This window comes from Sinocyclocheilus anshuiensis, unplaced genomic scaffold, assembly GCF_001515605.1.
Source record: "Sinocyclocheilus anshuiensis isolate Anshui unplaced genomic scaffold, SAMN03320099.WGS_v1.1 scaffold1005, whole genome shotgun sequence".
In the NCBI taxonomy this organism is placed as follows: domain Eukaryota; kingdom Metazoa; phylum Chordata; class Actinopteri; order Cypriniformes; family Cyprinidae; genus Sinocyclocheilus; species Sinocyclocheilus anshuiensis.
In genome coordinates, this window is record NW_015555810.1 from 242502 (window position 1) to 258850 (window position 16349).

Sequence of the window (16349 nt, forward strand, 5' to 3'; positions counted from 1 at the left end):
GATGGTTATATTAATAGGCCTCATCTGTTAAATTGCCTGGATAAATTATATTGTGTAAATACATATGAATATATATATATATATATATATATATATATATGAGCAGAAGAGACTTCTTTGAAAAATCTTCTTTAAAAATCTTACTGGTCCCAAACTTTTGAACGGTAGTGTAATATACAGTATGTGTGTGAATCAATCAAAAAAAGATAACTAGATTTTACTATATTTTATTTCATACATTTAAACAATTTAAATCTACTTTATTCCAATGACTGTTTGATTGAAATTATGGTTACTTTAATTTAAATAATCCTTTTAATCTATTGAACAATGAAAAATATGAAGTTGTATGTATTTTCCAACCTGACCCAACAAACCTGTTTTTTTGTGCTGCGTGTATGTGTTGTAGAGATGTTGACTGGCTGGTGGAAGGTGACGGACATCGAGGAGTTACGATCCATAGAGAAAGCGTGCCATTCCCGAGGGATCCGAGAGAAACAGCTGCAGAAACAGCTGCAGAAACACATGGATTACATCGGGCAGGTCTGCAGCAGGAACAGAGATGGTAGGTGCTCGTTGTGTTAAACGCTGTTTAAAATGCTTCGAGTGCAGCGCTCTCAGCTTGCGCTCTGTGTCCAGTCTCTGTGATCGACGTCTCTGAGCTGGAGGAGAATCAGGTCTCTGAGGACACTGTCCAGAGCTGGTGTGTGGAAGAACAGGCCATGGACATGGACATCGGTGTCCTGCAGCAGGTCGAGGAACTGGAGCACAAAGTCTCCTCATCCAGTCTGCAGGTTAAGGTAGGAAATCTGGATTTTGATGAACATTTTGGCCACTGTTTGCGCCTATGAGAGTGTTCGTGTTTTAGTTGAACTCTTTTTATTGATGCTTTTCAACAAGAGAGATTAAAAAAAGGAAAAAGACAATAAATCAACATTTTATGTTAACAGACATGTTAACAGAAATATCAAGATTGGATCAGACAGAAGTATTTCTTACTCTTTGAAACAGTCACAAAATACAATTAGGTATGTTTGCACCAAGCTAAAAAAAAAAAAAGAAATATGAAATATATATATGAAACTGAAACTAATTTAATTAAAATAATTCCACTGTAATAAGTATGAAAAAGTGAAATGCAATAAAAAATGTAGTTGTTTGTTTGTATATTATTATTATAATTATCATTAATAATAATAATTGTAATTATTTAATTTTAACAATTTTGCCTGTGCGCATAAGTAGTTCTTGTTTGTTCATTATTATTATTATTTACTATTATTATTATTAACAATAATAATAGTTGTTATTAATATTAGGAATAATACTTGTTAATTATTTATTTAATGTTTTTAATTTAATTTTTAGAATTAATTTATATACATGTATTTGTATGTATATATGTATACTGTATGTGTATAAGGTATACAATTAAATTACAATTATTATTAATAATAATAAATTATAAATAAATAAATATTTTATTATATTTAACTTTTTTTTAATTATTCCAATTAAATTATTATTTTATTTTGTGCTCTACTCTTTGTGTGTGTGTGTGTGTGTGTGTGTGTGTATAGATATAATAATAAATAATAATAATAAATAAGTACATATATACATAAAATACACCAATAATTGATACAATACTGAGGAGGATAAAAAATACCTTTTTACATATAGAATCACAACCAGCTAGCAGGAAAATAGTATTTCATGTGCTCTCTGTTTATTAATACATTTTCAAGTATGATTGGGTTGCCAAATGCTATAACATTTTTTTGCATTTAAGAACATTGTGAATCATTTTTTTTTCTATTTGAATAAACTATAACAGGCCATGCATCCAGTGAGAGTAATTGGGAGGGAAGGCTTTTTCCAGTTTGTTAGTATAACCCTTTTAGCAACATCAACATTAACGTTAAGTCCAAATAATGCCACTAGGGGGCATGGTTTAATATGAAAGAGAAAAATATCAGAAATTGACATGAAAAAGCCAGAAAGTATGACACAGAGGTGCTGGATCTTGTCAACATAGTACAAGTAAGGTCAAGATCCAGGTTAAGAGCCTTAATGTTTCAACATTGTCTCTAATTTGAAGTGCAGTAAATAAAAGCATATGAAAGCATGCTTGTTTGAAGGGCTGGATGCATCCAGTGCCGCAGTCACAGAGTGAAGACCTGGTGTATTACGAGCACAAACCTGTCATGGAGAACTGCGAAGACAGGAGTGACTGTGGCATCGTGCGTCGAGCAAACAACCCTCTGGATATAGCAGTGACGCGTCTGGCAGAGCTGGAGAGGAACATTGAGCGAAGGTACCTGAAGAGCCCTTTAAGCAGCACCATTCAGATCAGACTGGATAACGTGGGAACGGTCTCAGTACCGGCCCCTGCGCCATCACCTGATAAAGCTGATGGTGACGGGTAGGTCATCCAGATTCACACGCTCCTCAAGCCCGTCTGCCGCTCTTCATGCTTCACTTTGGCTCTATGCATCTGTGGGTTTATGGCTGTGGCGTCTGTTTCCCATTTACACTGCAACCTACACCGTTTCTGAGTTGTGAAGCATGAGCATACATCTACAATAACCACAGCCTCATTATATCCTGTCATCTGCCTTCCTCAAGCAAGTACTTCTTGAAAAGACTTCCACAAAAAGGGTACTAAATAGAGCCTGAAAATCTTAAAAATAAAACAACAATAAACAAATATATAAATAAATACATGTAATAATAATATATTAAAAAATAATAATAATAATATAATTTAATTGGAATAATTGTATTAAATGTAAATAAAATGTATTTTTTTGTTTATTACTATTATTTTTATTGTTATATTTATTGTTGCTGTTTGTTATAATAGTATTATTATTAATAATCATTCATAATTAATCACAAATATTAATAATAATAATTTAATTTAATTAGAATAATTGAATACATTTAAATATAACTTAAATTATGTAGTTATTTATTATTGTCATTATTATTGTTTTTAATAATAATAATTGTTGTTATTAATTATAATATACTATATAATTATTATGTATTTATTTTTAACAAATGGTCAGCGAAAAGAGGTGTGATATATTTCTAAGTAAACTTGAAAATTTAAATCTATAAAGGCAAGAATTATTTAGCCTAAATTAATCCACCATTCAGTACGAGGTAGATAGTTTTGGGACCAAGTGTTGTTTTATTTAGTTACTTATCATCATATATATCCCATAAAATAGAAATAATATTTGATAATATAATTGTATCAATATTATTATATAAATGATATTAAATAAAAGAGTTTACAGACTAACATCTGATACTTCTCAAAAAAGAAAAAAATATATTATTTATAATTATTATTACTATAGAGGTCAGAGTTCTGAGTAATAATAATAATAATAATAATAACAATGATAATAATAATAATAGTAACAAAGTTACAAATTTAGCCTATATTAAGCCATCACTCAGTAGGGAATACATAGTTTTGTGACTAAATGTTGGCTTGTAGTTACTGATCAAATTATATTTCTCATATAATATTATATAAATAATATTTGATAATATTATATAAATAATTATATAAATATTATTGCATAAATTATAGTAAATAAAAGGTTTTACATACCAATATCCAATAGTTCTCACAAAAAAAAAAAAAAATTTGAAACATTGAAAAAATGAATTGTGCCTCTTAATGCAGTAACGATGGACACTATTTGTGGAAAATGGCAAAACACAGTTGAGTCTGATTGCTCTCTGATTGCTCATTCAGCTTGTGCACTGTGGTTATATCAGAATGAATGTGGGTTATTGATCATTTCATGTTTTTACTGAAATACGCTCATATCCAGTCTCCTAAATTAACATGCACCAAATCAGAATAAAAACTGCCATTGACTTACATACAAATTAATTTGTAAGAACTTTAGGAAGATTTGAAAGAATCTGATCATCACTGATGCAAGGAAAAATGCTAAATAATTGCATTGTCTTCAGGACAAATATACAGATATTTTTTCATCTTATTATTTTTATTTAATAAAAAATTGCAAATGCAAAATACAGTTTCATGGGCAGTAAGAAATATTTATGACCTGTAAATGCATTAAATGCCCTCACAATTGACCCTTAGCAAAGACCCACTCCCCTTAGTTACTGTTGCTATGTCCGACAAGCCATCATGTTCTCACACAGTGAAAAATACATTGTGGAGCAAAGAGGACACTGACAACACAGACAGACAAGACAGAGCAGGTTACTTCTGGTATGAAACAAAGTCTCAGCTTTCAAATTTGGTCATTTTTTAAAGAAATTCAAACAATAAATAGTGTTTTGTGGCTCTTTAATGTATCGTGACCGATCGCTGTAGCTCCTCAGTTCAAGCGGCGCGTGAACTGATCATCTCTTCCTCTTTACTAGTTACAGCACAAAATAAACATGAATGAACATATCGGGTATCTTGTTTCAACCGCGGAAATACGTCAATACACACCGTTTTTCAAGTTCAACTCCACCGACGTTAATCTACTCTCCTGTCTGGTTTGTTTGTCGGACAAAATGTCAGATTCAGCGTTATGATTGGTCAGATCGCCTGTCAATCAAAACTCTCTGCTAAGGGTCAATTGGCAGGGGTGGCAAAAAGTTAATTTAGGACCCTGGTCACATTTATTTATTATGAAATATTTTTATTATTTTATTTCATTTCATTTCATTTCACTATTGTGCTGCACTGTAATATCTGTGTCTGTGGCAGGGCTGAGGAAGATCTGGCTCCAGGATTGAAACAGTGGCGTAAAGCTCTCGGCGAGGTGCGCAGTGCCAGTCAGCTCTCTCTATGCATACAGCAGCTGCACAAGTCCATCGCCTGGGAGAAATCCATCATGAAAGTGGTGAGTGTGCTGTGAGTCCAGCGTAAATACTGCTGCAGTTGTGATGGGAATTGATTTGCTGGGTTTTCAGGTTGATTGTGTGTTATAGTTCAGATCTATGTGGTGGTTTATAGATCTTAGGTTCTTATTCTCTGGCAGTCAGTGTTGGGAAGGTTACTTTGGAAATGTAATAGCTTACAGATTACCAGTTACAAGTAGTGTAACTATTTCAATTATTTCATTAAAGTAATGTAACTGATTACATTTGATTACTTTTCTAAATTTCTAATGAATGTTTTTTAAACCAGGCAGGGTTATCCTTACAGTAGTGCTCAACAATGATTACTCTCAGACCTTACAGTAAGTAGTCTGAGACTTTCAAAATCCTTCATCGTTTGAATTAAGATTATAATGATTTTAAAGCACGGCCACCACAAAATCAGACTATAGCACCTCTTTTTACTTTGAGATCATTCTGAGGTTAAATACTGATCATAACAAGATCATAACAACAAATCATAACAAGAAATAGTTTAATAGCTATGATACTGTTTTTGAATTCAAATCTTTGCATGGCTATGACGGGAAACACAGGCATCTAACAATGCCTTGGGGAAAAAAAAACAGTTAATCTTAAAAAATAAAGCATATGCATAAACCCAAATAGGAAATAAAACAGTTATCAAATAAGCATGTGTCCTATTCTGTGTCCTAAACTCCTGAAATGTTGATTTGTCATATTTTAGAGCAGTCAATGCAATTTATGAAAGAAATCAATCAAATCTGTGTGTGTGAAGATATTCAGATGTAACCCTTAACGTTTTCTTAAGTAACTGTAATTTAATTACACATTTTTTTCTCAGTAACTGTAATGGATTACACTTACATTTATTTTGTAATTTAAATGACCTATTATAAAACGGAGAGTTCCGGTCCTTGATTCTGATTGGCTGAGCCGCTTTCGAAGCTGTTGTAAATTACACTACAAACATACACCTTTGTTTACTTCTGTGTTTTGCTCGGCAACCACTTTGTTGGAACCACAACCGTTTCTGAGGAACTACATTGTTTGGTGGAAGAATACTGTTTTTATTTATATATTATAGATATATAAATATATATATATATATGTATATTATAGGCCCGTTCACACCAAGGACAATAACTATAAAGATAACGATAAAGATATAGTTCTAAAAATCGTTGTTGAATTTCGAATATTCGTCGAATTTAAAATAAAAATCCACATTCGATTGCAAAAACGTTGCATTCGAATTTCAGGTGTGCGTTAAGGAGGCAGCCTTAGCGGCGCACGAGATGCGATGACGATGTAGGTGTCATTGCATTATAATGTTTTTGTTAGCCTATCCAGTTGAAGCCACTAGATGCGGCGCTGCTGTGTTGTTCATTAAAAATATTGCGGAAAAAGAGAACAATGCGGAGAAGATAAGCCAAAAGCTTTTCTTCACCCTAACTGAACTTATGCATTTTAAAATATAATTTTTAAATAAATAATTCGAATATAATTCGAATGTTGATAATATTTAAGTAGAAAATTCGAATTTAGTTTTTCAGCCATTTTGACAGCCCTACTGCCCAACACTGAAGTAATCCAGTTGTGTTTCTGGCTCAGTACTGTCAGATCTGCTGTAAGGGGGACAACGAGGAGCTGCTGCTGCTGTGTGATGGATGTGATAGAGGCTGCCACACGTACTGCCATAAACCCAAGATCACCACCATACCAGACGGAGACTGGTTCTGCCCGGCCTGCATATCCCAGGTGGAGCACTTTATTAGTTCAGTAACACTGCCTGTGATGAGACCTTGCAGGAAAATTCTGTAATTTATTTACTCTCCATCTCTATGTTGCTCCAAACCTGTATGCAGTTTTTTTTTTATCATGGAATTGCAGAAGAATATTTTCACAAAATGTCAGTCCATATTGACCAAAAACACTATGAAAGTATCATAAAAGCAGTCCATGTGACTTGTGTGCTGTATTTTAAGGCTTTAAAAGAACAATTATTATTATTATTATTATTATTTCTACTACTACTACTAGTTAGGACACTGACAACAACAACAATAAAAAATAATGATAATAAAATTATAAAAGCAGTCCATGTGACTTGTGTGCTGTATTTTAAGGCTTCAGCTGCAGTTCAGTGTCAAACCTGGCACAACACAGTGATATGTCATTTTACATATCTATGCAAGAACAATTATTATTATTATTATTATTATTATTTCTACTACTACTACTAGTTAGGACACTGACAACAACAACAATAAAAAATAATGATAATAAAATTCAAAATGTTATTGATACATTTTTTTATGTTAATTTTTTATGTTATTATTATGATCAATGACAACAACAATATAACAACATCAATAATAATAATATAAAAACTTAATGAATGTAGTAATAAAATTTATACTTTATTATAGTTTTATTATTATTATTATTATTAGGTCAGAGTTTTTAATAATAATAAATATTGCAATATAATACATTATTTTACTACATTCATTTTTATTTACTACAATTTTTACTACTACACTTAAAATTATTATTATTATTACTACTACTACTACTACTACTAACAACACTGACAACAACAATAATAATAATAATAAAATTATAAATTTGATTGCTAAATTTATTATTTGTTATTTTTATAAATAAAATTATTATTATCAACAAAAGTGTAATAGTAATAATAATATAAAAACATAATGTAGTAATAAAATGTATACTTCATTAAAACTTTATTATTTTTAGGTCTGTGTTTTTAAATAATACATATTACTATATAATAATATTATAATATAAAGTTACTACATTTATTTTATTAATTTTTATTTTATTTTTTCATTTACTACAAATTTTACTACTACATTTATCATATTTTTTCTATATAATAATAATAATGATAATAATTACTATTATTATTATTATTATTATTGAAGTCAGCGTTTTGAGTGGTAATAATACTATTCTAAATTTTATTACTGCACTTATTATTTATTGTTTTAATAAATAATGCAATTTTAATTGTTATTATTATTATTATTTATTATTAATAAATGTTTACAGTAATTGTTATCATTTTAGTTTTGTATTAGAACCAAGTATTGGGAAATCATTGGGGAATTTGGCTTAACAATTAACAATTGTTAACAGTTTAAAACCATAAATATTTTATTGCTTCCCATTCCTTCCATCCAATTCCAATTCCCAAGCACATGTGCATCCCTAAATATACTTTTGTGTGTATATAAGCTCAAAGGCCCCATAAATGCTGCTTAGCTGCAGTAGTCTGTTCTTCATGAAGAGAGTCCTTGGCCTGTGTTTAGAGATTTACTAGTGTTTCCTCACTAAAGTGTTTGGCTCTGTGCAGGCGAGCAGTCAGTCCCTGAAGACCAAGAAGCCTTTGGACCGCTCAAGCGGAGGCCTGAAGAAACCTGCTGAGGCCAAACGGCACAAGAAACCATCTGTGGCCGGAGACTCAGAGGACGATTCGGGCAGCGCCAACAGCACGCCCAGAAAAGTGTTAAAGGAAATAAAAAAGAGGAAGACCGAGGAGAATCCTTCCACTAACCCGGCAAAGCAGGAGAGTCCCAAAACAGCCAGAGACGACAGTAAAGACCTGGCCATGTGCAGGTATCAGAGCCAGAAACCTTGCTGAATGAGAGTTATATTCAATCCAGGGTTTCTGCAGGTCCTTAAAAAATCTATTTGTGCCAAATTTAAGGCCATAAAAACTCTTAAATGGTACAAGAAAGTCTTAATTATGATTTCAAGAGGTCTTTAATTTCGGGACTGAAAGACAAGAATTGCAATATAACTTAATGTGACGATTAAACTTCAGAAGTATATGATTTCATTTAGGGATGTAACGATTAACCGCGAGCCGGTTGAAAAATCGATTCAAATATGTGACGATTCAAATCGGTTGAGATGCTAAACAAATCACGATTCATTTAGGGGTAGGAGTTTATGTGTATGTCTGAGGGGAACTTACTGTCTTTAGAAAAGTTTAGATGGTATTTTTTTTCTTTTCATCTTGCCTCTGTATAATGAATATTAAAGTTCATAAGTGCAGCTCTGCTTTGTTTACAGTGATAACCAAGGAAACACTGTATCACTGCTGTTCATAAGCAGCTCTGCTTTGTTTACAGCAGTAACCAAGGAAACACTGTATCACTGCTGTTCATAAGCAGCTCTGCTTTGTTTACAGCGGTAACCAAAAAAAAAATCGTGAATCGAATCGTGACTTGAGTGAATTGTTACATCCCTAATTTCATTGAATAAATATGAGCGCTGCACGTTTCAAAGTCAGGTGCTGCTGCTTTGTGCACTGCCATTACCTGCTGGCAGAGAATGAATTTGCATTATCAATAAGCCCATCTGCTGGTTTTGTTCAGATCAATGTGAAAATCCACCCATATTTTTACACAACAAACAAGCAGAGTTGTAAATGTGAACTAGTGGATCGACAAGAAGATAATGCATTATAAAGATCTAAACAATTAAGACAGTAAAATATATTTATAGGTTATTTAATTAATTTAATAATTGTTTAAATTAATATAATAGATAGTTTTGAGTTTTCTATTTTCTTAAAAATGGTTTAAAGGCTGAAATGTGCAAACCTGTATCTGAACTGTAAATCATGCTTTTTACAGATTAATACGTTACCATAGACATTGCCCTATTCATTTTATTTGTGCAGGTCTTAAGTCTTAAATCTGATCTTAAAAATCCTGCAGATGCCCTGGAATCAGATTGATCATTGATCGGTCTTTTTCAGAATACTCTTGGCTGAGCTGGAAAGCCATCAGGACGCCGGACCGTTTCTGACACCCGTCAACCCCAAATCTGTCCCGGGGTACCGCAAGATCATCAAGAAACCCATGGACCTCTCTACTATCAGAGACAAACTCACCAACAGCCAGTGGGTGTCACTTAGTTAACTGATCATTATTAACTAGTCATTTACAGTTATTAATAGGGCTGGAAGGCTAAAACTAGATTTTAAGCATTTTGGTGATATATGTATTGATGGTGATAATAATAATAATAATTTTTATTTTATTTACCAAACAGTCATTGTAGTCAAGTAGATTAAGACTAGTCATTTATTAAAAAACACAGTATCTTCAGCCTTTTTGGTGATATTTATTGATGATAATATATTTTTATTTTGTTTAATTTTATATTATTTTATTGTATTTATTTATTTATTTTTTTAACCAAACTGTCATTGTAGTCAAGTAGATTAAGACTAGTAATTTATTAAAAACACAATATTTTCAGGCTTTTTGTGATATATTTATTGGTGATGATAAATGTTTTAATTATATTTTATTTTTTTTATTTTTTTATTTGTTTGTTAGTTTGATTGATTGATTTGATTGTGTGTGTGTGTGTGTCCATTGTTATACTTTTTACTTCAGTTTGTTTTATGTTAGATCGTCATTTTTACCAAACAGTCATTATAGTAAGTAGATTAATCATTTATTAAAAAACAATATTTTTAGCCTTTTGGTGATTCTATTTATTGCTAATAATAATAATAATACATTTTATTATTTTTATTTATTTATTTTTGTTATTTTATTTCATTTAAATAATAAGTTTAACCTGTCATTATAGTTAAGTAGATTAAGTAATTTATAAAAATAAAAAAAACTATATTTTCAGCCTTTTGATGATATATTCATTGATGTTGATGATAATAATAATAATAATAATACAGTTTTATTAATACTATTGTATTTTATTTTACTCTCAATTGAATGATCGTTGTAACCAACCAGTCATTGTAGTTTTTTTTTTTGTCTTAAATCTCATTTTGTTAAAAAAAAATCGTGAATCGAATCGTGACTTGAGTGAATTGTTACATCCCTAATTTCATTGAATAAATATGAGCGCTGCACGTTTCAAAGTCAGGTGCTGCTGCTTTGTGCACTGCCATTACCTGCTGGCAGAGAATGAATTTGCATTATCAATAAGCCCATCTGCTGGTTTTGTTCAGATCAATGTGAAAATCCACCCATATTTTTACACAACAAACAAGCAGAGTTGTAAATGTGAACTAGTGGATCGACAAGAAGATAATGCATTATAAAGATCTAAACAATTAAGACAGTAAAATATATTTATAGGTTATTTAATTAATTTAATAATTGTTTAAATTAATATAATAGATAGTTTTGAGTTTTCTATTTTCTTAAAAATGGTTTAAAGGCTGAAATGTGCAAACCTGTATCTGAACTGTAAATCATGCTTTTTACAGATTAATACGTTACCATAGACATTGCCCTATTCATTTTATTTGTGCAGGTCTTAAGTCTTAAATCTGATCTTAAAAATCCTGCAGATGCCCTGGAATCAGATTGATCATTGATCGGTCTTTTTCAGAATACTCTTGGCTGAGCTGGAAAGCCATCAGGACGCCGGACCGTTTCTGACACCCGTCAACCCCAAATCTGTCCCGGGATACCGCAAGATCATCAAGAAACCCATGGACCTCTCTACTATCAGAGACAAACTCACCAACAGCCAGTGGGTGTCACTTAGTTAACTGATCATTATTAACTAGTCATTTACAGTTATTAATAGGGCTGGAAGGCTAAAACTAGATTTTAAGCATTTTGGTGATATATGTATTGATGGTGATAATAATAATAATAATTTTTATTTTATTTACCAAACAGTCATTGTAGTCAAGTAGATTAAGACTAGTAATTTATTAAAAACACAATATTTTCAGGCTTTTTGTGATATATTTATTGGTGATGATAAATGTTTTAATTATATTTTTTTTTTATTTTTTTTTTATTTGTTTGTTAGTTTGATTGATTGATTTGATTGTGTGTGTGTGTGTGTCCATTGTTATACTTTTTACTTCAGTTTGTTTTATGTTAGATCGTCATTTTTACCAAACAGTCATTATAGTAAGTAGATTAATCATTTATTAAAAAACAATATTTTTAGCCTTTTGGTGATTCTATTTATTGCTAATAATAATAATAATACATTTTATTATTTTTATTTATTTATTTTTGTTATTTTATTTCATTTAAATAATAAGTTTAACCTGTCATTATAGTTAAGTAGATTAAGTAATTTATAAAAATAAAAAAAACTATATTTTCAGCCTTTTGATGATATATTCATTGATGTTGATGATAATAATAATAATAATAATACAGTTTTATTAATACTATTGTATTTTATTTTACCCTCAATTGAATGATCATTGTAACCAACCAGTCATTGTAGTTTTTTTTTTTCTCTCGTTTTCTGCAGTGTTTTTCACTAAATGAACATAATTTATATGCACCAATATAATAGCAGGTGAACCACAATATTTACCAGCAAAATTATAGTGAATGTTTGATTTAATGTCCAGTGTGTGTTATGTTTGCTTTTGTAATCACAATGGACTTTTCTCATCGCAGGTACTTGAATCTTGAGACTTTTATCATTGACGTGAACCTGGTGTTCGATAACTGTGAGAAATTCAACGAGGATAATTCAGTCATCGGCCGAGCGGGACACACGATGAGATGGTTTTTCCAGAGGAGATGGACCGAGCTGTTGAGGCAGAACTTCCAGAAACCGGGTCTCAGCACATGAGAGCAGTACAGATGCATTTACACCACGATTCACACCTGCTTTGCTTTGTTAAAGGACAACTGTGAGAACATGAACGTTTTCCAAAATAACCAGTAAATGTTTGTTTGTTTTGTTTTGTTTTTTAAATAAACGTTAATATTATAGTGAATGTACTGTATTTAATTAGTTTTTAATTATTTATAACTAAAAAGGTCTTCACTTTCTATGAAAAAGAGGCAAAACTGCTTTAAAAATCTCAATGAATGTGTTTTCTTTATCAGATATTAAAAAAAAAATTCTGAGCTCCTAGAGAACAGAAGATCCATTATTGGTTACATTATAAAGCTGCATTTATGTAAATGTGTATGTTTGAAATCACAAAACACAGTCCATCGTGACATATACAACGACTGTTAATTTTTAATATCGGTTCTGAATATTGTATTCTGTGCACACAAGACTCCAGCATCGTTTATGCCTTTTTAATAGCTGTATCTTTTCATGGGTTTTAATATGGCACTTTCTGAAAATAACAGTGCCTTTCAGAAATCCACAATTTTTACAACTTCTCAAACCTTCAATCTATTCCGATGCACAAACATTCATCCAGTGTTTGCTGGAATTTTTACACCATTATTGCTATTGCTCATATACGATGCAACAATAAAACCGATGGGAAAAAACCTCCAAACCATGTCTAGAAATCAGAAATGGTCTTTTTTGACATAGCAAACAGTCTTGCATTGTGGCGGCCAATTTTGCACGTGCAAAAAAAGTGCTGTTGCAATAAAGCAATCTAGTTTACATGATAATTATTCTAATGAACTGCAGTGGTTTTTATGGTACTAAAGTCAGAATACTTGAATTCTGCTGTGTGAAGATATTGCAATGAAGGTGTAGCGTTCTGTTTTGTAGGAGTTTTATTTTTCTCTAGTTTGTGTCGAATACTTAATAAAATGTTTTCAAGCAGCCTGGTTGTGTTTATACTGTTGATGCTGCATCTTATGCATGAGAAGATCTTACAATTTGTACCCGTTTAAATGACTTTGCGTCACTTCTTACAGCTGTTTTTCTGTCTGTCTGTCTCTTCTCAAATCTACTCCTGGCAACAGCAATATGAGTCTCTCCATTGGTTCACTCAGTGTTTTTTTTTTGTGTCCATTTTTATATTTTGTTTTATTTTAAACCAAGTCATTTATTTAAAAAAAAAATTTTTAATTGTATAGTTTATTTTATATTATTAAAAAAATAAAAAAAAAACAGTATTTTCAGCCTTTTGGTGATATATTTATCACCAAAATAATAGTTTTATTTTAAACCAATTCATTTATTAAAAAAAAATTTAAAAAAAAACAATTTCAGCGATTATATTTGTTATTTATTTTATTTTATCCAAATCCAAAGTCATTATAGTCAAGTAGATTATGACTAGTCATTTATTAAAAAACACAATATTTTCAGGCTTTTAGTGATATATTGATAATAAACACTTTTTTCTCTTTTCTTTTCAATACGAGTCTCTCAGTGGTTTACCTGTGACTCTGTTTGTACAGGTGTTGCATAAAGCTCTGATAACTTCAGGGGCATTTATGAGTGGATACTACAGTGAATTATCACGTATCCCAGGCAACAGACTCCTTCATGTGAGGTTCCTGCACTGCATCACTGCAGGAAGTGTTTGGAAGGGAGCTTCACAGAGACCAGAACTTATGTGTACGTTTGCTTAGTGTATCATCTGTGTTTTATATAGGTTATTGTGTTAAAGTTGTGCATTTACAGATATACATTTACTTAAATGTATTTTCAGGGTTTTAAGAACGGTCTTCATGTGAATCAGGCGAGTCATTCCTGATCTGCTGAAACTTTTGAAAAACATGTCATTCACATTTGTATGTATCTATATATAAAAGGGTTTATCAGACTTGTGGAAATATGCTCTGAACACTAAATATCAATAATGATTTGGTTATTCACACAAACAGGATCATAGCTAGTCATTGCTTAGTGAGGGATTTACAGTTGGTTTACATGAGGAGGTCCGAGTGAAGTTCATATTTTAATCATTTGTATTGTTACGGCCCCAGTCTAGGTCAGGACCGCAACATAAACGACACAACAATGAATGGCTGTTTAAGTACTCATTTTAATTCTCTCCGATCAATCTTTTCGTGCGGTAGCAGTTTTGGAGAGTACAAACAATATCATCACAAAGAAATAAACAAATTAAAGAAACTGAGGCAAATTATCAGGGGTGAGCAAATGCCAAAACAATAAACAAACAACATAACTTCCCATAAAGAAACTAACTTCCCTGGGAATCAAAATAAAGCAACCAAAATACAACTTGTCTACCCAAAAACAGGAGAAAAGGATAATGGCCAAGTGGCCTATAAAAACAGATAAGGCATTCACCCCCTACAGCCTCACACGTGGCTTACAAACATGGACAGTGAAACAATAAACAAACAACAACATAACTTCCCATAAAGAAACTAACTTCCCTGGGAATCAAAATAAAGCAACCAAAATACAACTTGTCTACCCAAAAACAGGAGAAAAGGATAATGGCCAAGTGGCCTATAAAAACAGATAAGGCATTCACCCCCTACAGCCTCACACGTGGCTTACAAACATGGACAGTGAAACATCGAAGTTAAAGACATAAGGCTCTCACAGCACATGGAGCTAACAGCACTCTGTTAGAATATAGACTTGAGATCTCACAGCATTTTCACTACAGCTTAACACACAGTTTTAACACCAGAGCAATCAAAGAGAGACATACAGAGCAATGATCATAGCGAGCATAAAAGAGTGAGAGCAAGAGTGAGAGTGCCCTCCAGCGAGATCCGGGGGAATTTATAGTACAGGTCTCATCTCTGGTCCAACCACCAGCAGTCTCTCATTAAGCCTTGGACCAATCCTGGTAGAGAGGAGACAACAGGAGCACATCCACAGCATACAATACGTCTTAGACGTAACAGTCAGTCTGTGGGAAGACACCCCCTGGTTACAAGTTTCATCCACGGTGCGCTGAGGCTGAGGCCCCAGGTATGCTCTCGTGTCCCCCTGTGGGACCTGGCTGTGGTCTTGGAGGCTATAATAAAAAAAATTAATATTTACTTTTTATTTTAAATATATTACATAAATACTGTAATAATAATAAGTATAATAAGTATTATATATACTGTATATTAAAATATGATATACTTTAATATTGTCAGTTTAACATTTATCCAATATGTTAAGACATATAATGATGGGGACATGAAAAAGAACAACATGCACTCAAACTGAAAGGATTAGAATTGTTTAAAATCATTTTTTTTTTATTATATATGTATTTATTATTAAATATCTAAAAATATATTATGCTTTAATATTGTCATCAGACACATTTTATCAAATATGTCAAGACATGATGGGGACATGAAAAAAGTACAACATGCACTCAAACTGAAAGGATTAGAATTATTTAAAATATTTTTTAAATCTATATTTTATTTTAATTATATATTATATATTTATTATATATAATAACAATGCAAACATACGTAATGTTACAATGTTAAAGTAGCATTGATGTTGAAGTAGCATTTGGGAAATACACTGACATAATATTTTATTAACATTAAGAGAACGCTACATTAGCTAATAAAAAATTAAACCAGTTTTTAAAAGGTTTTAAAACCATTTTTATAAGAATTGATTACATGTAACAGGCTAACTCGAAAATATTAAGCAATATATTTTAATTCATGGGTCATGTGTCAATTAGAGGGACTTTTCTGTCCCCTATAATTTATTTTATATAAATAAATAAATAAATAAATAAATAAAAATAA

At 31.4% G+C, this 16349-nt stretch overlaps 1 protein-coding gene across 7 annotated transcripts in view; it reads left to right on the plus strand.

Annotated features, from left to right (window-relative positions):
- Positions 1–13447, plus strand: part of LOC107675131 (bromodomain adjacent to zinc finger domain protein 2B-like) — a 98628-nt gene extending 85181 nt beyond the window's left edge. For 5 of the 7 annotated variants that reach the window (XM_016469364.1, XM_016469360.1, XM_016469362.1 and 2 more), the window contains 8 exons: positions 410–565; positions 640–800; positions 2142–2425; positions 4760–4895; positions 6508–6654; positions 8279–8541; positions 9692–9835; positions 12348–13447. In XM_016469364.1, the coding sequence (XP_016324850.1) occupies positions 410–565; positions 640–800; positions 2142–2425; positions 4760–4895; positions 6508–6654; positions 8279–8541; positions 9692–9835; positions 12348–12525 (1469 nt within the window). In that variant the 3' untranslated portion in view covers positions 12526–13447. The remainder of the gene's footprint in view (positions 1–409; positions 566–639; positions 801–2141; positions 2426–4759; positions 4896–6507; positions 6655–8278; positions 8542–9691; positions 9836–12347) is intronic. The other 2 variants (XM_016469365.1, XM_016469366.1) reach the window with 1 other exon arrangement.
- Positions 13448–16349: the final 2902 nt, after the last annotated feature.